Genomic DNA, 23494 nt, shown 5'->3' with positions numbered 1-23494 from the left:
GATCTCTCGTCCTGTGCTCGGAGGCTGTTAGACCTTATTTGCATGTTGCCCAGATTCGCCGTTTTGCATTGTGTATTCTTGAGCGTCTACGCAAATGTTTTTTTATTTAAAAGTGCAAAAGGAAATGCTAGGGTTTATCTTAAGAGTATCTTGCTATCTCGCCTTTCAGAAAGATTTTAAATAATTCTTAGTTGTTTTTTTTTGTTTGATCTCCGATTCTTAAAAAAGTATGTTTCTGAATAGGTGAGAATTCGTTCTGGACCTTGGGAATCTACAAATTTGTGTTGACTCACTTTGGATGCCCCTTGGCTCTTGAGAGTTCTGTCTGTGGGCTGATGCCAGTGATGGAGGGTTTTCATATAATGTCATACCCCATTATAGAAAGGTGTTCACCGCCACGCCATAGCACCTTTTCCTCAAATCTTGGGTGTTTCTCTATTATTTCCTGCATAAATATCCTTGCAGGTAAGTTAAAGGTAGTATAAGTAATTTAATTTTACATTTTAGAAAAGTTTAGAAACGCGGCTGGGAATGGCAAGAAACAGGACAGAATTAAGCGTTTTCCTCTTGTGAAAGCTCAAAGGAACGCTTGCTTCTGCAGTTTTATACTATGAGATGCAGTTCTGAGGCTTATCTGGACAGTAATCTGGATTCACGGAGTGACTATAGTTGTTTCTATGTTATCAATAATATTTATCACCAAATCATCTCATTTCTATGAAACGTGAGTTTATTTTCGTAGGTTGCTAATTTCCGGGACTGTAATTTACAATATAGAATACACAGCTAATACCCTTTTAGATAATTTTTGAGTTGAAGAAAGAACAATATTCAGACTTTTAATATAACACTTCTTTGAGCAAAGTTCGATTTTACTATTTTATGTTTAGAAAATAAGTATTTGAGTATAAAGTAAAAATCTTAATATCTTTGAAACTATCATGGAAGAGTAGCTCCCTGTTTATAACCCTGGGATTCCAGTTATCTTCACTCTAGATTAGCTAATTGGATCCAATTAGCTATTTACCAATTCATCTTAAAAGATAATTGTAAAGTGCTGATTTAGAAGATAACATTCACTTCATGTATTTTTTTATTTTTTTATTTTATGTGTCCTGCGGGATCTTAGTTCTCTAACCAGGAATTGAACGCATACCCTCTGTACTGGGGACACAGGAGTCCCTTGAAGATAACATTGAGAGAGTTTTAATTCAGGAAATTTTTTTTAAAAAGTTGTTTATTTTTGACTGTGCTCAGTCTTTGTTTTTCAGGGGCTTCTCCCCAGTTGCCTCGCCCCCGGGCTGCCCTGCGCTGGTCTTCTCGGCGGCGGCTTCTCCTGCGGAGGAGCCCCGGCTCTCTGGCGCTCAGGCTTCAGTAGTTGGGGTGCGTGGGCCTAGTCGCTCTCCAGCATGTGGGATCTTCCAGAGCGGGGGTTGAACCCATGTCTCCTGCATTGGCAGGCGGATTCTTTACCATTGAGCCACCAGGGAAGCCCAGAAAGTTTTTTTTTTACTCATTTGTACTTTAGAGAGACAAAACACCAGTCGTGCAGCTGATTAAAATGTGTACAGACTGTTTCTTCTTAATAAAAATTAGTTGCCACCTAAGTATTGCGGGTAATTTTTCCCTGCACTGTTTCTGTAATTAGACACTCAAAACTATTAATAAAACCCACAGAACTTCCCCTTACTCTTAGTATTTGAACAGGATATGAAAACTGTGTTTCTGAAAGCTGCTTTTATAGTGGTTATTTGTGGCCTTTAGGTGAGTTTATCATCCGTAGGTTGATTTGGATGAAATAAGGCTTCTTAGGTCAAAAGTGGAAATCTTTTTTCCTTACGTGAAACTGTAGAAATTATACACCTATTTGGGTATTTAATAGTTCCCTAGTGAGACTAATTTTAGTCTTCTGATACTGTGGGGCAGTTTATGACATTTGGATTTCAGACTGTGGCTCAGATTATATCATTGAGTAGTCTTTTAAGTAATTATATGTGCTCATAGCATTATTAGATATTATGTAATTACACATAAATAAGAATATTAAGATGAATATGTAGCTTTATAACTAATGTAGTATACAACTGAAATCTAGGCATAGTTTGTCAAACTAAAGCTGGAGCTTCAGTAAAAAAGAATTTTACTTCATTTAGGTTTTTGTGTATTTGTCATCTAATGGATTGCTTCTTGTTTAAGACATATAAAAGGATTTCTCAATCGTTTCGCATATCTCAAAATATTGCCAGCAGCGTTTTGCTGCATGTGAGGGCCTTTCCCTAAGAACTACTCTTTCTTACTCCCGTGCACAGCTGTTGTCACAGGCTCTTATGTATGTACTTACAAGGGTTTAAACTCATATTATTATTTTTTTACTCAAAGAAGTAAGCTGAAAAAAAAAATCAGCGTTAAATCCAAGGATGAGAATTCTAAGTAAAATAAAAATGAAAATAAGAAAGAAAGCAAGAAATATGATAGGCCTGTTCGAGCTGGATGTGGAACATACTGATATAAAACCTCAGGATTCTATTAAGTGACCCCAGTGCTCCAGCTGAGGAGACTGTTGTGCTCTATTTAAAGAGAGGGAAAGCCGACGGGTTTCCCCTGCTTCAGAGCTGTCTGGGCAGACCTGTTTTGTCTGGCGTGAAGAAAGGGAGCTGGTGAGGGTGATGGGGCTGTATCTTGTGATGTCTTATTGAAGGTATTCAGGATTTTCTGCTGGCTCTTCGCCCCCTCTGCTTCCCGCTTCCTCAGTTCTCTTTCAGGTTTGTCTTAACCTTTCTCATTTCAACCACTTCAAGTTCTGTGTTACGAAATCACTTTGATTTAGAGCAAGCTACAAGTGAAATAGAGCGAGCTATAAGTTAAATCTTGAGTGAGAAAGAATTTTAGTTATTGTCAGCTCACTCTACATTTGGACCAGCTGTAGTAATCAAACTGCTTTATTCGAGGCATCTTTCTTTTACATAGTAAGTCTTATTTTAAGTCTTAATTTGACTAAGAGCTACACAGTATCTTTTTCAGAAGGCATTTGTCCCCATTTACCTGGGATTCCTAAAGGTGTACTTTGTGTTGTTGGTGGCGCTCCTTAAAGGTAGTTCTGTGTTTTGCAGAGAGGCGCCCCAGAAGGTAGGCGTGCCAGCTCTGGTGGTGCTGAGGGGACAGCAACATGGTGACAGTCTGGGCATGGGTTTCGTCCGTTTGGTTTTGGATTTGTCAGTAAACTCTAAGCTAGTTGGGTCACAGGGGACGTCCTCATGGTAATAAGACTCAGAAATCAATGATGATAGAATGGTCGTTGCCAAGAGAGAACTGGAATTTTTTGTGCGTTATCTAGATTGTGACAGCTTACCCATGAACCAAGGTCCTGAGAAGATTGAGTTGGTGATCAGAGTTGCATGTGGAGCAAAGGGACTTTGAAAGCCTCGAGGTATATTTCATCCCGGCCGCGGCGGGAAAGATGGGCTCCTTCAGAGTCTCCATACAGTCTTCATCGCCTGTGAAGCCTGGTTGCTTGGTGTACTGTGGGATCAGGGCTGGCACCGACCTACGGTTCAGTTTCTGTTTATTTTTTTATTTTTATTTTTTATTATTATTATTTTATTTTATTTTATCAGTTTCTGTTTAGAATCATGGAGGCCTCTGCTATCACAAAGATTACTTCAGACAGTTGACTGACTTAGAGGATTTAACCTTAGCCCAGCCGGAGGATGTATTCATGCAGTATTGGTGCCAGTGTTTGCCCTATTCTCTGCTCCTGTGGCCATTTTTACTGACTTACAGCACCTAGCAAGTCGTCTTGACCTCTGAATCAACTTGCATATCCTAGGACCCAGGAGCCCGGCACAGTGCCTGGTGGGGAGCACAGTTTTATTTTTTTCAATAACGCTTTATTGACATGTAATTCATGTACTGTAAAATCCACTCTCTTAAAATGTATAGCTCGGTTTTTAGAATATCTAGAGTTGTGCATCACCATTATCTAATCCAAGAACGTTTCCATTGCCCCTCAAGGAAACTTTGCACCTCCTAGCTTTGTGCCGTTCCCCTTCTTCCCTCCCTCCCGGCCCCTGGCGATCGCTTACCTGACGTTTCCGTCTCCATGCACTTGCCCGTTCTGGACGGTTCGGACAAATGGAGTTGTACAGTTTGCGGCCCTTTGTGCCTGGTGTCTTTCACTGAACGTCATGTTTTCAAAGTTCATCCACGACGTAGCTTGCACATACGGTACTCCATTCCTGTATGTGGCTGGATGGCATTCCATTGCTCGGATATCCCACATTTGGTTTATCTGTTCGTTGTCAGCTGATGGGTAAATGAGTTGCTTCCTCTTTTTGGTTCTGTGAATAATGTTGCTGTGAACATATTGTGTATATATATTTGTTTTCATTTCTTTTCTCAATACATTTTGAATGGATGAAGGAAAAGTTTTGGCAGCTCCCAAAGCTGTTACGTAAAGTGACCAAGTCATTCATTTTATAGTGAGTTTTCTTTGGTTCCTGTAAGATTCACTTTCTCTCTGTTCTCGAGCGACCTTTCTGCAGTCCTCCCCCAACTGAATAAATTATTTGTTTTGACTCTTTAATCCAGGATCTAAAATGTCCACTGAGGCACAAAGAGTTGACGACAGTCCAGGCACTAGTGGGGGAAGCTCCGATGGAGACCAGCGTGAAAGCGTCCAACAGGAACCAGAGAGAGAACAAGTTCAGCCCAAGAAAAAGGAAGGGAAGATATCCAGCAAAACAGCTGCTAAGTTGTCCACTAGTGCTAAAAGGTACCTCGGTTATGGTAACTTCCTTGCTTTTAGTATCAATTTATGACCTGAAGTTCTATCTTTCTCTTGCATTTAATCATTTTTCTGGGATATGGACCATGAAGTTCATGGACTTTTTCTTCTTCAAGATTATTTCTTTTTCATGATTTTAATTGTATGCAGTATGAACTTTTTGGTATTTAAAGTCAATTAAACAGCATGGCAAAATTATAAACTACGTATCCGTAGTGTGTGTGTATGTATTGTTAGGTGAATATGAATAGGAAAGTGCATGTAAAGTGTGATAATTTGTTTTATGGTTCCTTAGACCATTACTATTTTAGTTTATTGAGCAGCAGAGAATAAAAGTGGGAGTCTATTGAAATAGTTACTGAATGATTATCTTCACTCACTGTTAGTAAAGTGAGAAATGCAGGAATTAATAACAATAGAATGGGAAAGACCAGAGATCTCTTCAAGAAAATTGGTATCACTTCAAGATACCAAGGGAACATTTCTTGCAAAGATGGGCACAATAAAGGACATAAACAGTATGGACTTAACAGAAGCAGAAGATATTAAGAAGAGGTGGCAAGAATACACAGAAGAGCTGTACAAAAAAGATCTTCAGGACTGAGATAACCACGATGGTGTGATCACTCACCTAGAGCCAGACATCCTGGAGTCCAAAGTCAAGTGGGCCTTAGGAAGCATCACTACGACAAAGCTAGCGGAGGTGATTAAATTCCAGCTGACCTGTTTCAAATCCTAAAAGATGATGCTATAAAAGTGCTGCACTGAATATGCCAGCAAATTTGGAAAACTCAGCAATGGCCATAGGACTGGAAAAGGTCAGTTTTTATTCCAATCCCAAAGGAAGGCAATGCCAGAGAATGCTCAAACTATTGCACAATTGCACTCATCTCACACTCTAGCAAAATAATGCTTGAAATTCTCCAAGCCAGGCTTCAACAGTACGTGAAGCCTGAACTTCAGATGCTTAAGCTAGATTTAGAAAAAGCAGAGGAACCAGAGATCAAATTGCCAACATCTGTTGGGTTATAGAAAAAGCAAGAGCGTTCCAGAAAAACATCTACTTCTGCTTCATTGACTACGCTAAAGCCTTTGACTGTAGATCACAACAAACTGTGGAAAATTCTTAAAGAGATGGGAATACAGACCTCCTTATCTGCTTCCTGAGAAGTCTGTATGCAGGTCAAGAAACAACAGTTAGAACTAGACATGGAACAACAGACTCGTTCGAAATTGGGAAAGGAGTACGTCAAGGCTGTATATTGTCACCCTGCTTATTTAACTTCTATGCAGAGTACATCATGCAAAATGCTGGGCTGGATGAAGCACAAGCTGGAATCAAGATTGCCAGGAGAAAGATCAATAACCTCACATCGCAGATGACACCACCCTTATGGCAGAAAGCGAAGAAGAACTAAAGAGCCTCTTGATGAAAGTGAAAGAGGAGAGTGAAAACGCTGGCTTAAAACAACATTGAAAAAACTAAGATCGTGGCTTCCAATCCCATCACTTCATGGAAAATAGATGGGGAAACAATGGAAACACTGACAGACTTTTCTTTTGGGGGGGCTCCAAAATCACTGCAGATGGTGATTGCAGCCATGAAATTAAAAGACACTTGCTCCTTGGAAGAAAAGCTATGACCCACCTAGATAGCATATTAAAAAGCAGAGACATTACTTTGCCAGCAAAGGTCCAAGTCAGAGCTATGGTTTTTCCAGTGGTCATGTGAGGATGTGAGAGTTGGACTGTGAAGAAGGCTGAGCACTGAAGAATTGATGCTTTTGAACTGTGTGGTGTTGGAGAAGAGTCTTGAGAGTCCCTTGGACTTCAAGGAGATCCAACCAGTCAACCCTAAAGTAAATCAGCCCTGAATATTCATTGGAACTACTGATGCTGGAGCTCCAATACTTGGCCACCTGCTGGGAAGATAGAATATCTCTTGGTATATGATTTAAAGGTGAATTGAATCTAGTAGAGTCTTTTCTGGTCCTATGATATACCGTCTGAGAATTTTGAGCCTTGTGGACTGTCTGATTGTTGAATGACAGCTTCATCCTTTGCTGGTGGTGTGGATAAGGGAACCCATCCCAGAGGTCTTACCCCATGTGGACTGGAGGACCTTGCTTCTCTTTGGTTGAGTCGGTCCACAGGTTGGGAAGACCTTTCTCAGGTCCCCTGCGGGCCATGCCTTCCTGGGGAGAGTTGTTAGAGTGACGGTGCGCTGTCCATTCTAAGGGCTTCTGGTAGCCAGGTTCCCTTCCCGGAAGCGTATGACCGATGCCCACCCTCTGCTGAAGGATGCCCACCCTCTGCTGAAGGAGCCATGAGGAAGTCAGACGGCCTGGGACTTGAACCCCTCGGCTGTCTGTACTGGGCGGCGGGAAGGGCTCCGTGCGCTCCTGTCGGCCCAGCACAGGTCCAGGGCCCTCAGCTCACGGGATCTGCGCCTCTGCTGCCCAGTCACAGCAGAGAATGACCAGCTACGGGGAGTGCGCGTGGACTAGGGTAGAAAGGAGAGGGGCTGGAGAAATAGACCTTTAGAGGAAGGAAGGGAGGTGGGTGGGCATGGGCAAGAGACACTCAGGTACAGACTGAGGGCATGCCAGGTGGCTCAGACAGTAAGGAATCCGCCTGCAATGCGCCCCACCTGGGTCGGGAAGATCCCCTGGAGGAGGGCGTGGCAGCCCCTGGAGAGTCCCATGGACCGAGGAGCCCATGGGGTCTCGGAGAGTGGGACACAGCTGAGCAACCAAGCACATGGTCTCTGAGAGTGAGGGTGCTGTCGGGGAGCGGGGAGGACGGCCCGCTGGTGGGGTGTGCTGGTCTGCCCTGCCCCGGTGTCTGCCTCTGGGGGGTCCTTCCCCATGCCCCTCATCGGGGTGCCACCACGGAGCATGGCAGAGCATCCTGCTGGGCGGTGGAGCAAAGCCCGCAGTCTGCGCGGAGGCGAGCGAACCGGGACGTGTGTGAAAGCGAGGATTGGATGAGGTCCTGGCATTTAGTTGCTCTGTGATATTAGATACATAGTTTAACATTCCCAAGCCTTATCTTTCTCATCTGTAAAATGGAGACAGTAATAGTCCTGTCTTCACAGGGCCAGCGTGAGGATGGAAAGTGATGAAACTTTTATTTGGCACACAGAAAGGTTTCTTACACTGATGCTGCTGTTCTTAGACTTTGTGCCAGTTAAAGCCTACAATAGTATTTTACTAAGTCCATGTGATAAATTTTAGAAAAATGAAGTTTGTGTTAATGCTATGAGGACTTGGTGCTTTTTGTTAAAATAGTAACAGATGCTGTAATTATGCATATATTTTATAATAACTCAAGAAAAGTACTTTGCACATAGGTGTTCAGTTGCATAAAATATGCTGTAATTGTAGAATTAATCATTAGGTGTAGAAATGGTTTTCTAGAAAAAAAATCTCAGTTTTCAGGTGTTACAGAAAAGTAATATTGGATACAGAAAATATTAACTTGGAATTTTATTTAAACAATGGTATAAATTAATTTCTGTCTGTTTCAAAGTTAAGAGGAAGATTACAGTTATTTCTTGATGCATTTTTGCCCTTCCTTGGCATGAAATTATTTCTTAAAAAATTGGAATGCTTTTAGCATGGTCTGTTCTCTTCATAATTTTATGTGATTTTATTGGATATAATGTAATATTGTCCTAGAAATGATACTTGGTTTTAGACTCTAAATTGTTGTTAGGTTGGAAGGTTGATTTCAGTACATTTCACTGTGAAATTTTATTATAATATATGGGCTAATCTGTCTTTTTCACATGAGAATGAAGTGCTCTTTGTAGATAATCTTTTGTAGTTATTGTATTTTATTGATTCTGAATGTGCATTTAAAATTTTTCAATGTTCCTGAAATCAGGATGCAGCTTACAGCTGATGTGCAGAATCATTAATTTAGGTTGTCTTAAAAATTGAGCAGTTTTTTTGAATCATAGATGAATAGTATGTATCACCAGTCACAATTAAGCTCTGGATTTATTGCTTGCAGTGGCTCTGTGTTTTCTAAGTTAATTCAGAGATTGCTTTGAGATTTAAGAAATTTTAGTAACCAGTTGCATGATGTTTTCTTTTGAGAATGAGTTCGTTTTGGAAGGTTTTGAGGAATGCAGACCATAGGGGAATACTAAGTGGATGAAGTTTTTTTCTTAAATAACTGTTAAGAAAATACCTTTGTGAATCCCCAAGTCCATACATTCATGTTCTACTTGGCCCTGAGTGAGTTACTGACTTTTCTTGAAACTTGAATATGTGTTTGTGTTTGAAACATGTTTGTATATATACAGCCTCATTTTTCTGAACCGTTAATCCAGTATGCTGGTATTAAAACGAGCGCTTCATGTCATTTCCACCTCGGTTCAGTTTCGCTGCCGTGGTCTGCAGTTCAGTCTGAAGGAGTCATTATTATCTCCCCTTCCCTGCCCCCCACTCCTCTTTCTTTTTAGCAGATGACAGTCACATGTAACACTCCTACTGTTCCTGGAACATTTAAGGGTTTAGGTGAAGTCGTACAAACTGAAATTTAGTTTGCATTTTGCTTCTGACTTGCTCCAGTAACATATGCAGTTGCTGACTTCTGTATCGTGATAACCAGGGAAGCGGCACTGCTGGACGGAAATTGGAGACATAGACAGTTGTCTAGTGGGCTTGTGTCTAAAGAATTAATTTTGTCTTAAAAGTTCTCATAAGAGAGAGGAGAGGTGGTTTTGTTTGTTTGGCTTCGCATTGCTTGTCTCTTCACCTTAATAGCGTGCAGTTACTAGCCTGAGTTTCCTAAATGGGAGCTGATAAAATGGTAGTGCTGAAAGAATTCTGTGAGATTTATTTAAGTCACTTTTAATAGCCTAAGATCATCACGTGAAAGGTGCCACAGTAAGTGTGAATTACTGATGCTTTTTCACTTTTCCTCACCCTAAGGGACAGTGCCTGAAGTAGCTGCCTTCCTTATTACCCCACATGTCAAGACTGAGAAACTTAATACATACCATGATCACAACTTTTGAGATAGAATTGAATTGCTGTCATTGAAAACAGCAGGACATCTTGCAGCTGTTTAAATAGCAATTCTTAGTATAATCTTTTCTGTCAGGAGAAATACAGCCATTCTTTGGTAGCAGTGGCTTAAAACATATTGTAACACACTGACTCACTGCTCAGAATTGCCAGGTTTATCAGTAAATCGCTTTTCGTGTTGAATAATTAGATTTAGAATGATAGGCATCTGGAGGGGCTTCCAGCTCCATTAGAGAATCCTGTGACAAAATTATGACATCAGTTTTTCAAACCAAAAGAGACAGTGTAAGCATAAAGCAAGATGAATTATTTGAAAATCCCTAGGAAGTTTTTACATTAAAATTGTTTTCTTTGACACTTTAAGCATGGTCTTTTGAATCCCTGCTCTTTTGGTTCTCTGAGTTTAAAAACAGAAGTATGTGTTTGTATACACACGCACACAGATACACACATATTCGGATACACATCTGAATCACTTTTCTGTATACTTGAAGCCAGCACAATCTTGTAAGAGTTTTCCATGTTTCTCGTAACAAATAGTACAGAGACATTCTTATTACAAAGCGACAGTTTTCTGTTGAAATACTTTCCCTGTCACAATTCCTTTTAGCTGACTATGGCTTGACCTTAAGTAATATACTTACACTTAACTTTTTAAATTGTTAAATAATACCTTTTGTCTCCTGGCTGTGAATTTTGAGGATGTTCACCAGCTTGTTCATCTGCTTTCTTTTCCCTCCTCCCAGATAATGATACTCGTTTTTAAAAAAGTACTGGAGGGATGGGATGGGGAGGGAGGCGGGAGGGGGTTCAGGATGGGGGACGCGTGTGCACCCTGGGCTGATTCAGTCGATATGTGGCGGGAACCACCACGGCATTGCACAGTAACTAGCCTCCACTTAAAACACCTAAGAAAAGAGCACTGGTGTCTCTCTAAATGAAAGAGTATATGCAAGCCACTGCTGCTCGTGCCTCATGTTTCAGCAGTACTCGATGGTTCCTTACTTTGTAAAACGGGGATGTTGGTACCTTTGTTCTTCCTTCCATCTGCTCACACCCCCACCACCCACTGTTAGTTGGTTTCTGTTAGCTACACTTGACTTTACATCTTCATGGTTAGTAGTAGTTCCATTTTACAGTCTAACTACAACCTCTTGCCTGTGCTTCATCGATAATAAAAGGCCAGTAAACTCTCTGTAGGTTTACCTGTTTAGTGCCAGACCAGCTGGCATGTTAGCCTCAGATTTCCGTAGGTCCGGTGTTAGGATCTCTCAGCGATCAGTGCAAAGAAACAGAGGAAGACTACAGAATGGGAAAGACTAGAGAGCTCGTCAAGAAAATTGGAGATACCAAGGGAACATTTCACGCAAAGATGGGCACAATACAGGACAGAAATGGTATGCACCCCACAGAAGCAGAAGATATTAAGAAGAGGTGGCAAGAATACACAGAAGAACTGTACAAAAAGACCTTCACGACCAAGATAATCATGATGATGTGATCACTCAGCTAGAGCCAGACATCCTGGAATGTTTGGGCCTTAGGAAGCATCACTACGAACAAAGCTAGTGGAGGTGAATTCCAGTTGAGCTATTTCAAATCCTGAAAGATGATGCTGTGAAAGTGCTGCACTCAGTATACCAGCAAATTTGGAAAACTCAACAGTGGCCACAGGACTGGAAAAGGTCAGTTTTCATTCCAAACCCAAAGAAAGGCAATGCCAAAGAATGCTCAAACTACTGCACAATCGCACTCATCTCACACTCTAGTAAAGTAATGCTTGAAATTCTCCAAGCCAGGCTTCAGCAACACATGAACCATGAACTTCCAGATGTTCAAGCTGGTTTTAGAAAAGGCAGAGGAACCAGAGATCAAATTGCCAACATCCATTGGATTATAGAAAAAGGAAGAGAGTTCCAGAAAAACATCTATTTCTGCTTTATTGACTCTGCCAAAGCCTTTGACTGTGTGGATCACAATAAACTGTGGAAAATTCTTAAAGAGATGGGAATACCAGACCACCTGACCTGCCTCTTGAGAAACCTGTATGCAGGTCAGGAAGCAACAGTTAGAACTGGACATGGGACAACAGACTGGTTCCAAATAGGGAAAGGAGTACATCAAGGCTGTATATTGTCACCCTGCTTATTTAACTTCTATGCAGAGTACATCATAAGAAACGCTGGGCTGGAGGAAGCACAGGCTGGAATTCAGATTGCCGGGAGAAATATCAATCACCTCAGATATGCAGATGACACCCCCCTTACGGCAGAAAGTGAAGAGGAAGTAAAAAGCCTCTTGATGAAAGTGAAAGAGGAGAGTGAAAAAGTTGGCTAAAACTCAACATATAGGAAACTAAGATCATGGCATCTGGTCCCATCACTTCATGGTGAATACATGGAGAAACAGTGGCTGACTTTATTTTTTTGGCTCCAAAATCACTGCAGATGGTGACTACAGCCATGAAATTAAAGGATGCTTGCTCCTTAGAAGAAAAGCTATTACCAACCTAGACAGCACATTGAAAAACAGAGATGTTACTTTGCCGACAAAGGTCCGTCTAGTCAAAGCTATGGTTTTTCCAGTGGTCATGTACGGATGTGAGAGTTGGACTATAAAAAAAACTTAGTGCTGAAGAACTGATGCTTTTGAACTGTGGTGTTGGAGAAGACTCTTGAGAGTCCCTTGGACAAAAAGGAGATCAAACCAGTCCATCCTAAAGGAAGTCAGTCCTGAATATTCATTGGAAGGACTGATGCGGAAGCTGAAACTCCAATCCTTTGGCCACCTGATGTGAAGAACTGACTCATTTGAAAAGACCCTGATGATGTGAAAGATTGAGGGCAGGAGGAGAAGGGGACGACAGAGGATGAGATGGTTGGGTGGCATCACCGACTCGATGGACATGAGTTTGAGCAAGCTCTGGGAGTTGGTGATGGACAGGGAGGCCTGGCGTGCTGCAGTCCATGGGATCCAAAGTCGGACCTGACTGAGCAACTGAACTAGGATCTTAATGCTACCCAATGAATCACAGCATTTCGGCAAAATGCCTCCTTTGTATCCCAATCAAGTATCTGTTACTTGATTGCAAGTGTTTTCATCTTAGTTTCGCTCCTTTCACTCTGTGACTTTCTTACTGAGCTGTTTCTCTTGCAGCACTTCTGACTGTTTTCCTCCCGTGACTAGCATGTCTTTATCATACCCTTATATGCTCTGTGCCCTCTGGACCATCTCAGCCTGTTTGATTTACACCATGCACTTGTCTTCCCAGTTCAGTGGAGTTTCTCCACCGGCGGTGACCACCGCCCGCTCTCTCTGTCTTTTATTCCTTTTTGCACTTGCTGTATCTGAACCCGCCGTCACCCTGGGGTGCTGAAGCAGCGGCAGGTGAATGTGTGTGCTCTCAGTTTACTGCCTTTAACCTGGACTTGACCTGTTTTGCTTTAAAGTGCCTGTTTTATTGATACTTTTGTGTGGAATCCACAGAGGGTGTTCTATATCAGATATTTGAGACTTCTCTTATTTAGTTCTATGCCATGTGTACTTTAAGTGCACATGAACACACTGTAGAAGCTAAGAAGTCTCAGTGGGACGTGGAATTAATAGGTTTTTTTATTTTTGGCGTTAGATTTGTTAGTCTTGGTCTATGTATCGATGTGAGAATTGGACGGTAAAGAAGGCTGAACTCCAAAGAGTTGATGCTTTTTGAACTGTGGTGCTAGTGAATACTCTGGAGAGTTCCTTGGACTACAAGAAGACCAAACCAGTCAATCATAAAGGAAATCAATCCTGAATATTCACTGGAAGGACTGATGCTGAAGCTCCAATACTTTGGCCGCCTGATGCAGAGAGCCCACTCATTGGAAGGGACCCTGATGCTGGGAAAGCGTGAAGGTGGGAGGAGAAGGGGACGACAGAGGATGAGATGGTTGGACGGCAACACCGACTCAATGGGCATGAGTTTGAGCAAGTTCCGGGAGATTGAGGACAGGGAGGCCTGGCGTGCTGCCGTCCATGCAGTCGAGAAGAGTCAGACAGGACTTATCCAGTGAACAACAAACAACAACTATTCCATGACATCTTCCCCACCTTGAGTCACACGACGTAGAAAAGTGACAGTGATATCTATACCAGAAATTTCATTCGGGGAAGGGTACTGGAGTGTGCTGCCATCTCCTTCTCTGGAGGGTTTTCCTAGCCCAGAAGCAAAGCCACGTCTCCCGCACTGGCAGGTGGATTCCTTACCACTGAGCCGCCAGGGAAGCCCATACAGGCGGTTAAGTGAAGTAAAAAATAGAAGATGGAAATAACACATGAGGGCAAAAACAGGTTTTTAAAATAAAAATTCTTTTATTTCTCCTTTGCAGAACGCGTATGCTTAGTGTTTGCAGTGGTTTGAGTTTCCCTGGTAGCTCAGCTGGTATAGAATCCGCCTGAAATGCAGAAGAACCTGGTTCCATTCCTGGGTTGGGAAGATCCCCTGGAGAATGGAATGGCCACTCACTCCAGGATTCTTGCCTGGAGAATCCCACGGGCAGAGGAGCCTGGTGGGCTACAGTCTGTGGGGCTGCAGAGTTAGACACGACTGAGCAACTCAGCACAGCACCGCACCGCACAACAGTGGCTTAAAGTTTTGATTTAAGTCGTGCTGTTGGTGAGAGATGGAGGCACAGATGGTGGCGGGTCTGCGCTCTGCAGATGCGTTGTGGAGACTGGGGCAGAAATCGCTCACTTGTTGGCACTGTGTATGATGCCTTATACAGTGGTAGTATTTCAAATTAAAAGCGCACAAATAGGAAAGATCAGTGTAAAAGTGTAAAGTTTAATAGAATATTAAAAGAGTAAAGACATTTTAATGTAACTTTCTTTGTCTTTATTTTCAAGAATTCAGAAGGAACTTGCAGAAATTACGTTGGACCCACCTCCCAACTGTAGGTAAGTACTTAATGGATTTTTATTTATTTGTATCTCTTGCAGAAGGTGTAATTGAACTGTTGGTCTGATGTGTCAACTGTTGTTGGAGCCTGATTAATTAGTGAAAACATGGTTGTGTTTTGGACTTAAGTGACTATGAAGACAGTGGTTGTGGTGGTCTCCATGCAGAAATGGAATCTTCACGAGTCTGTTTGTCGTGGCAGATGAAGTTGCCAAAAAAAGAGTAATGCAATAACAGTAAGATAATGGAATTATAGGGTATCACATCCAGTGATCTTTCAGTGGAAGAGGTGTTGGAGTTTCAAATGATTTCTTTCATGATAGAGTAATACTGTGGCTAAAACATTTGCTGTTTGATAATTTATTCAGCTGTTATCTTGCTGAAAATTGATTTTTAGAAGTGCTGGAACGTTAAACAGTGTTTCTTCATGGTTTACATTATTCCTTATAGTCCTGGGTTGTGGTGATTGGGGGCGGTGAGGTTAAGTTTAAAACACTCTCTCCATTATGACCACATACCCTCAATTTTCTGGTCGGAGTTTACCGATGGGAAGTTAAAGTGCTTGCTTGGAGTTGATTAATGATGTACACAGAGGAGGAGGAGGGAAGTTAGCTTCTGCTGTATCTTGGCTCTGGCACAGTAGTCGGAAGATGGCTGTTTGACTACTTGAAGACATTTCTTTGTATTTTGATGTCAGTTCAGTGTTGGAACCAAGCCAGTGGGGAGTTTTGTAGTTTAAATTGGTAGCGCTGTGTGTCAGGTGAGAGGACGAGCTTCAATACTGAGTACATTGTTGCTATGATTTCTGACTTTACTGAACTTAATATGAAAGTGAAGTAACAGCTCTGGGTATTAATGGAAGTGAAAAATTTGTAGGTGGCTATATGGCTAATTGACAGCCATTTTTGTGTAGGAAAAATTCTAATAAGACTTAATATTTGTAGTGAATTTATTATAGTTCTTTACATGAGAGTCACATAGAGTATATAAACTTGTAGTAATAATGTTCAAAGAATATTTCACTCAACCAGAACAAATGATTCTTGGTCAGGAGAAGCTGTTGAGTAGTTGGGTGTTTTGGTCACACTCAGGCTGTGTTACATCAGACCTGTTTCAGACGTCACATCTTTAAGCTTTGGTGGCCAGTTTGTGTAAATGGATTGATTTGTGGAAAACCTTCAGTTTGAATTAAACTTAAAGTCTCTTGTTTCATAGGGTAGTATTTGTTTTAATGTTTGAATCTTTAAAAAAAAAAAAACAACCGTGTATTACCACATATTTCTGTTACCTTTTTACAAACAACTGAAAAGGTAGATACGTGAACTTAGTTTATACACTTACTTGCTTAAACTTTGGAAACAGATTATTGACAAAATAAACAAATTGCTTTGTTTTAATGAGTTGTTTAGGGCTCATTTTTGATGAATGTAATCCATGTATAATATGCAGTGTTTAGAGTTTGCAGTTTTGCTATCAGATATATTATTTCCTGGTGCATTACTGTAATTTAGCTTTGACTTATTACAGATAATAATTAAACTTAGATTAAACCAATATATTATAAATGTGCATGGAAACTGAAAATTCTGAGGAAGAAAATTACATAATGGTTATTCCTTAACTAAAATGGTTAGATCATAGTTCTGCTTAATCAAAAAAAGAAACGCTTAACTATGGAAATTTGGGGGTTTACTTTTTCATTGAGCCTTAGTTAAAGTGTACTGGTTGTGCAAGGAAAATATTTGTAATAGTTTTTCATTAAAAAAAGGTAGATGTCTCATATAATTAGCCCCTCAGTTTCAAGAAAGAAACCTACTCAGTTATATTCTCCCCCCCCCCAGTTTTATTGAGATACTGACATGTAACATTGTAGAAAGATGCCTTGCTCGGTGGGTTTGCTGGCTTATGGAAACTTTCAGTGAAATCCTTTTATCCGTGTGAAGATTGGATAGCTCAGATTGCTTCAGAACAAGGACTACCGGTGCAGCTTCTTTGATTGATCCTCAGATAGCTGATGGACTGATCAGGCAGAGACGAAGGTCGTGCTCCTCCTCATGTTTGTGGCTCCCCTGTGGCGGAGGGTCCTCTGTGCTGGGCTGCCTGGAAGTGGGGGATCCTGCCGCCCCCTGCGGGCCCTGCCCCTCACGTCCACGGCCATGTGAGCCCCGTCCCTCACATCGACGGCCTTGTGGGCCCCGCCCCTGACGTCGACGTTCCCTGCGGGCCCTGCCCCTCACGTCCAGGGCCCTGCCCCTCACGTCCAGGGCCCTGCCCCTCACGTCCAGGGCCCTGCCCCTCACGTCCAGGGCCCTGCCCCTCACGTCCAGGGCCCTGCCCCTCACGTCCAGGGCCCTGCCCCTCACGTCGGTGCTCCCTGCGGGCTCTGCCCCTCACATCGACGGCCTTGTGGGCCCCGCCCCTGACGTCGACGTTCCCTGCGGGCCCTGCCCCTCATGTCCACGGCCATGTGAGCCCTGCCCATCACGTCAACGCTCCCTGCAAGCCCTGCCCCTCAGGTTGACATTCCCTGCGGGCCCCGCCCCTCATATTGAAGGCCATGCGGGCCCTGCCCTTCACTTCGGTGCTCCCTGTGGGCCCCGCCCCTCACGTCAAGGGCCATGCGAGCCCCGCCCCTCACATCGAAGCTCCCTGCGGGCCCCGCCCCTCACACCTGCAGCCTTGCGCTGGCTCCTAAAGAGGATTACCGTGGTCTTTGCATTTTGTGGTGTCAAATAATTGGGGTTTACAGTAAATCTGCCCACCTATATTTTAGTGAATTGCAATAACTGTCTTCAGAAGGAGAAGTTAGAACATAACTGGTTTGGTTTATTTTTGGCACAAAGTCAACAATACCTCTGTAGTTGATTTTTAAAAGTTCTGTGCTGCCTTCGCGTGTGTATGAATGACTGTAACGAGTTTATAGAAGTGTGGTAAACTGAACGCATCTGCCGGAGAGAGTCAGAGTCCCGCCCACCTCGTCTCCCTCTGAGTGCCCTTTCCCAGGACAGCGGCCTCTCGCAGCCCTGCCCTTTGGGGGCTTGGGCGGGCCAGCTCCTTGCCACGGGTGGAGAGTGTGCAGGCGCCTCGGTGAGCGCAGGCGGTCAGAGCAGAGAAAGGTGTGACCTCCGCGGGGTCTCGCTGAGGGTGCGTGTGTATCGCGTTCCACTGGACTGTGCTTTAGTCTTCTTTCCTAGAACTGAGGCGGTAATGCAGCCCCGTTCTGTGGTTGTGTCGGGTTAGAGATGGGACCTCGGAACTCCAGTGGATCTCTTGCGATGTCCGCTAAGCGACTCTGGGGTTCACAGTACGGGAACCAGCGTGTGTTTCTTTTCTGCTGTAGTACCGTCCAAGGTCTTCCCCACCCCCGCCAAGGTTTTCAGCAGACTTACATCTTTTAAGATTACGCACAAAATATTTTGATGATCCGTTATTTCTTTGTGTAGGAAATATCTGCCTATACAGTTTCTGGGTTTCTTTTCACTTTTTTTGGTCATTGTTTTTGAGGTAAAAGTGCAGTAATACGGTTTTGTTTTTTTTTTTAGGCTGGATTAAGTTAATTGTTTTATAACAGAATTACTTTTTAAAACCAAAACTTTGATTTATCTAAGAAAAAAGCTTCTATTCACAAAATTGTAGGGTCTGTAGGATCATAGGCATAGGAATGTGTACATAATCTGGGCGAAATTTGGTTATATACTTTGAGTATTCTCTGTAAATGGTAGAGGCGCTTTGCTAAGTCTCAGTGTGTGCCATGAGAACATAATTGGCCCGCAGCATTTGATGGGCTCTCTCCGAGGCCTCTGCAGGTGCCCACGTGTTGGTCCCACCCCTGAGTTGGAGGTGCTGGCTGGTGGCTGCAGTTGCTCACTGCCTCAGTGACATGCACACCAGCTTAGCTTGTAGATGACTGTGCCGTGACTTTGAGGATTCCGCACAGTCGTCAAAAATGCAGACTCAAAATCTGCAAATGTGCTGGTGTGTTCATTTCTATTTCCTCAATGCTAGTGGGAAACTGGCAGCTAGCTAGAAAAATTTCTGAATTAAAATAAAAGTTTCTGTCATCCTGAGGATAACCTGTGTCTCTATTGCACAGAAGCTAGATTCAAATTCTGTTATGATCTGATACTACCCAAATTTATATTAGCTTGATAAGCATGGAAATGACAGGGGTCCTTGCTGCTTTTTAAAAATAGAGACTGTGGTAAAATGATTCGCTTGGATTTTGATTTTTGATATACTATTTGAGCAAATAAAAGGAGAAAATACTTAAGAGAATGTAGTTCAGTTATATTAGCAGTTTTTACTTTTATTGCTATGTTTCAATTATCTACTCATTGAACACAGGCTCTGCTTTACTTTTTAATTGTAATAGCTTTATTGATGTAATTTGAAGTGTAAATTTCAGTGAATTTTAGCATATTCACTGCTTCATATCTGTCACAATCAATTTTGCAGTCAGGTCTCCCCAAAAGATACACCACACCTTTCAGCAATCACTCCTTTCCCATTTCCTCCCAGTTTTACCACCACCCAGCCCTCGGCAACCACTGGTCTACTTCTGTCTCTATTAACTTGCCTTTGGGACATTTTGTACAAATGGAATCGTACAGTGTGTAGTCTTTTGTGACTGGCTTCTTTCATGAAGCATAGTGTTTGCAAGATTCATCCATGTTGTAGCATTCATCGGTACTTTTATTTTTGACTCTGAATAATATTCCATTGTGTGGCTGTATTACATCCTATTTATCTGTTCATCAGTTGATGGAAGATTGGATTGTTTCCACTTTGTGGTTATTGTGAGTAATGCTGCTGTGAACATTTGTGTACAAGATTTTGTGCGGACATTTGTTTTCCTTTCTCTTGGGTATAGATAGACCTAGGAGTAGAATTGCTGGGTCAAACACTAACTGTGTTTAACCCTTTGGGGAACTGCCAGACTCTGTGCAGGGTGGCTGCACCATTTTACCCTCCTAATAGCAGTGTATCAGAGTTGCAGTTTCTCCACAGCCTTAGCAGCTGTTACTGTCTGTCTTTTAATGATGGGCCTCCTTGTCCCTGTGAAGTACTGCCTCACTGTGGTCTGGATATTTGTTACTCTGTTGAATAACGATCTTGACGACTATCTTTTCATATGTATCAGGTACATTTTTATGTCTTGTTTAGAGAAATGTTTATTCAAATTCTGTGACAATTTTTAAGTTGTATTGTTGAGTTGTAAGTACTATTTATTTATTTTGACTACAAGTCCCATATTAGATACGTGGTTTGCAAATATTTTCTTTCATTCTGCGGATAGTGTTTTCACTTTCTTGATAGTTACTTTTAAAGCATAAAAGTTTTCAATTTTGATGAAGTCCAGTTTATCTATTTTTTTGTTACTTTGCATATTTGCTGTTATTTCTGTAAAACCATTGCTTATTCCAAGATTAAGAAGATTTTTGCCTACATTTTTCTAATAAGAGTTTTTTAGTTTCAGCTTTTATATTTTGGTGTCTGATCCATTTAGTGTATGGTGTGAGCTACAGGTCCAGCTTCATGCTTTCCTTGTAGATACCCAGTTATCTCAGCAGCACCGATACAAAGACCCATTTCCCCATTGAATTGTCTTCATATCCTGTTGAAAAGTCAGTGGATCGTAAATGTGAAGGTTTATTTCTGAACTCAATATTACTCCACTGATCTATGTCTATTGTTAGGCCAGTACCACAGTCTTGATTTTTCGTATTTAGTCGCTAAGTCATGTCTGACTCTTCGCAACCCCATGGACTGTAGCCCACCAGGCTCCTCTGTCCATGGGCTTTCCCAGGCAGGTGTACTGGAATGGGCTGCCATTTCCTTGTCCAGGGGAGCTTCTCGACCTAGGGATGGAACTCGTGTCTCCTTCACTGGCAGGTGGGTTCTTTGCTGCTGAACCGCCTGGAGCTCTGTAGTAGGTTTTGAATCAGAAGCTGTAAGTGCTGAAGATTTGCTTTTCATTGTTTTAACTCATCAGTTAAGGCGTTGCCAGAATAGAGGAGATTTGTGACTGGACATGCGCCTTACCACTGTTTCATTTTGCTGTTGATAAGAGCCACTTACTAGAGGAAAGTCTGTGTTCCAGACCCTAGTAGCTGAAACAGTATGTGGGGGAAGTTTTGAGAGTTAATGTCTCTCAAAACTATATCATAGAACAGGAAGGCATTGAGATAGAAACTAGGGGTTGTATCTGTATGGGTGTGATTTCTGCAGAGAGCCACCAGTGTAAGAGTCTGCTGTCACTAATTGTTTTCCTTCTTTTGGTCATTATAATAATACTTATGTAGCATTTTGTAGTTTTTAAAGGATTTTTATGTATGATGCAGTTTAGTCTTTTCTTTGTGAGGCTTCTGGAATTAAGTAACTTGCTCAGGATTGCACAACTAGAAATGGTTGGTTTGCATTTAAACCCAGGTTTTCTGATCATTCATCCTTTATTTTTCCAAATGTGTGAGTAGATAGAGAAATACATTAAACATGTGGCTGGGTACGTGTGGTTTAGTTAAAAAAAAAAATACGAAAAAATCGACATGCAGGGTGATCCAGTATATTGTAGGTACTGTGCTTGATTTAAATTTCTGAATCCCATGAAACAGTAATTAGTTGGAACACTCTGAAAAGTAGTTATTTGAGTAGTGTGATTTCTGTGACACTCTCCTGTCGTGTGTTTGTACGAGTGTCTATGTTCGTGCTATGTTGTCACTGGCCATGAGCCAGGTGAAGGACTTTTTTTACATTTGAATAGTTTGCAGTTCTGTGTCTGCACTTTTAATGCCAAATTGTTTTTCCCTGTTCCTCAGCCTGATTGTTTGTCATGTTCCCCTACACCTCAGTATTCACTGAGGGCTTCCTGTGAGATCTGTGGTAGGAAAGTGTAGGTTGCAAGAAGGTAATCAGACGTAGTTCCTAGTCCTGTAGATACGGTTAAAACTAACTGAGAGAGAAAACATAAAATGCTTAAAGGACCAAGACCAGGGAAATGATGGTGCTGTTGGCAGAGACTTCCAGTATCTGTAGACTGTGGCTCTTGAAAGGGGTCTGCTTCCCTCTCTGCTCCGAGACCCTAAAGCTGATGGCCTGTGTATCCTTCAGCATTAGCAACTAGCTGCATCTGGCAGAAACCTGACCTCTGGTTCTGTTTTATTTTCTTACTCTTTTTTCCCGCCTTATATCTTCTCATCATCTTGTACTTTTATACTGCATACGCTTTTTTAAACGCCACCTCAGTCTTTTTGGAGCAGGGCAGATTATTAGTAAATAAACAGTCTGGATAACCGAAAGATGACGTGAATGCCTTTCTGTCAGCAGAATGCTGGAACGCCTCTTCTGAGGAGTCGCTGTGTGCTTAGTCACTCAGTCGAGTCCGATTCTTTGTGACCCTGTGGGCTGTAGCCCGCCAAACTCCTCTGTCCATGGGATTCTCCAGGCAGGAACGCTGGAGTGGGTTACCATGCCCTCCTCCCGGGCATCTTCCCAACCCAGGGATCGAACCCAGGTCTCCCGCATAGCAGGCGGGTTCTTTACCATCTGAACCACCAGGGAGGCCCAGGGCAGCAGAATGCTGGAGTGCCTCTTAGGAGGAGTCATAGAATTTAAGTATATGCTGAGTCCCTGAGTTACGAATTTTTCATATCCGTCTCCTTTCTTTAGTGGAGATAATTGAGGAGTATTGTTCATTCACTCCTTTGAGTTCTTGACTCCACGTGTTGAGCGGTTTTGCATAGACTCTCCGAGGACAAAAGTCTTTACTGACTGGGTTGCCGGAAGTGCTCCTGGATCCTGGAGCGCGTGCGGGGTCTGCGGGCCGGGGATGCCGCGGGGGTGGGGGGTGTGGACAGTGCTGCAGCCCTGAGGAGCACGGTCGGCCCGGACCTTCCTTTGGCAGAGCAGAGTTTCGGAAGCTTCACCCGTTTGTATCCTTGTTTCTGTACCTTCTTTGATATTCGCGGTGTGCTCTTTCATTACCACCGAGAATGTATGCGTGGCCTTCTTTTTGCTTCACCTCAAAGCTGACTTCACCCGGGACACAACCAACACGGCCGCAAGGGGCCCTTGGCAGGCGGTGCGGTCCGGGCGCAGGCGGTGCGGTCCGGGCGCAGGCGGTTGCTGTCAGTACCTTTACTGAAACGCTGAGCTTGGGGAAGACGTCACTATCTCAATAAAACCACCGGAAAAATTCCTTTCTTTCTGACTCTAAGATGTTCTTTTTCAGCATTTGCCTTTAACCGTAGATTTCGTAGTAGATTTTTATTTCGTAGTAAGGGAAAATGTTGAGTGATAAAGTGAGTTTTGTGCCCATTATTTGTGGCTTCTGATTTTCTTTTTCTTTTTTTCTAATCTTTGCTGCTTTAAGAACGGTATAAGAATGTCTGAAAAAACATAATTAACTGATCACAAAGGGATTACACTTTATAACAGCAATAGAACGTTTTATCACTTATTTTAGTTTGCCCGGTTTTATAACTGGTTATTATTTCAGATTTACTACTTAAGCACTTTTGATAGCAAGTGTCGTGTTACTGTCTAGCAGGTAATACTTTAGTTCCCATAGCTGTTGTGTCTTTAAGATGTCCTGGAAGCGATTCTTTAGTGTGCCCAAAGCATTTTCTTTACTGTGATTATTACTGTTCGTTGGCTTCAGTATCTTTTATCAACTAAGCATTATTGCAAATAGCAAGTCAAACGATACTTATTAGTATTTTTTATTTTAAGAGCATTGTT

At 42.3% G+C, this 23494-nt stretch overlaps 1 protein-coding gene across 2 annotated transcripts in view; it reads left to right on the top strand.

The window, feature by feature from the left end:
• The window catches only part of UBE2E2 (ubiquitin conjugating enzyme E2 E2), a 357439-nt gene that overhangs the window by 870 nt on the left and 333075 nt on the right, over positions 1-23494 (top strand). Inside the window, exons 2-3 of one of the 2 annotated variants that reach the window (XM_027962475.3) lie at positions 4588-4771; positions 14707-14757. In XM_027962475.3, the coding sequence (XP_027818276.1) occupies positions 4596-4771; positions 14707-14757 (227 nt within the window). In that variant the 5' untranslated portion in view covers positions 4588-4595. 2 annotated transcript variants of the gene reach the window in all.

Source organism: Ovis aries, chromosome 26, assembly GCF_016772045.2.
Source record: "Ovis aries strain OAR_USU_Benz2616 breed Rambouillet chromosome 26, ARS-UI_Ramb_v3.0, whole genome shotgun sequence".
Taxonomy (NCBI): Eukaryota; Metazoa; Chordata; class Mammalia; order Artiodactyla; family Bovidae; genus Ovis; species Ovis aries.
Note: the sequence above shows the minus strand (reverse complement) of the source record. Positions and strands in the feature narration are given on the sequence as shown.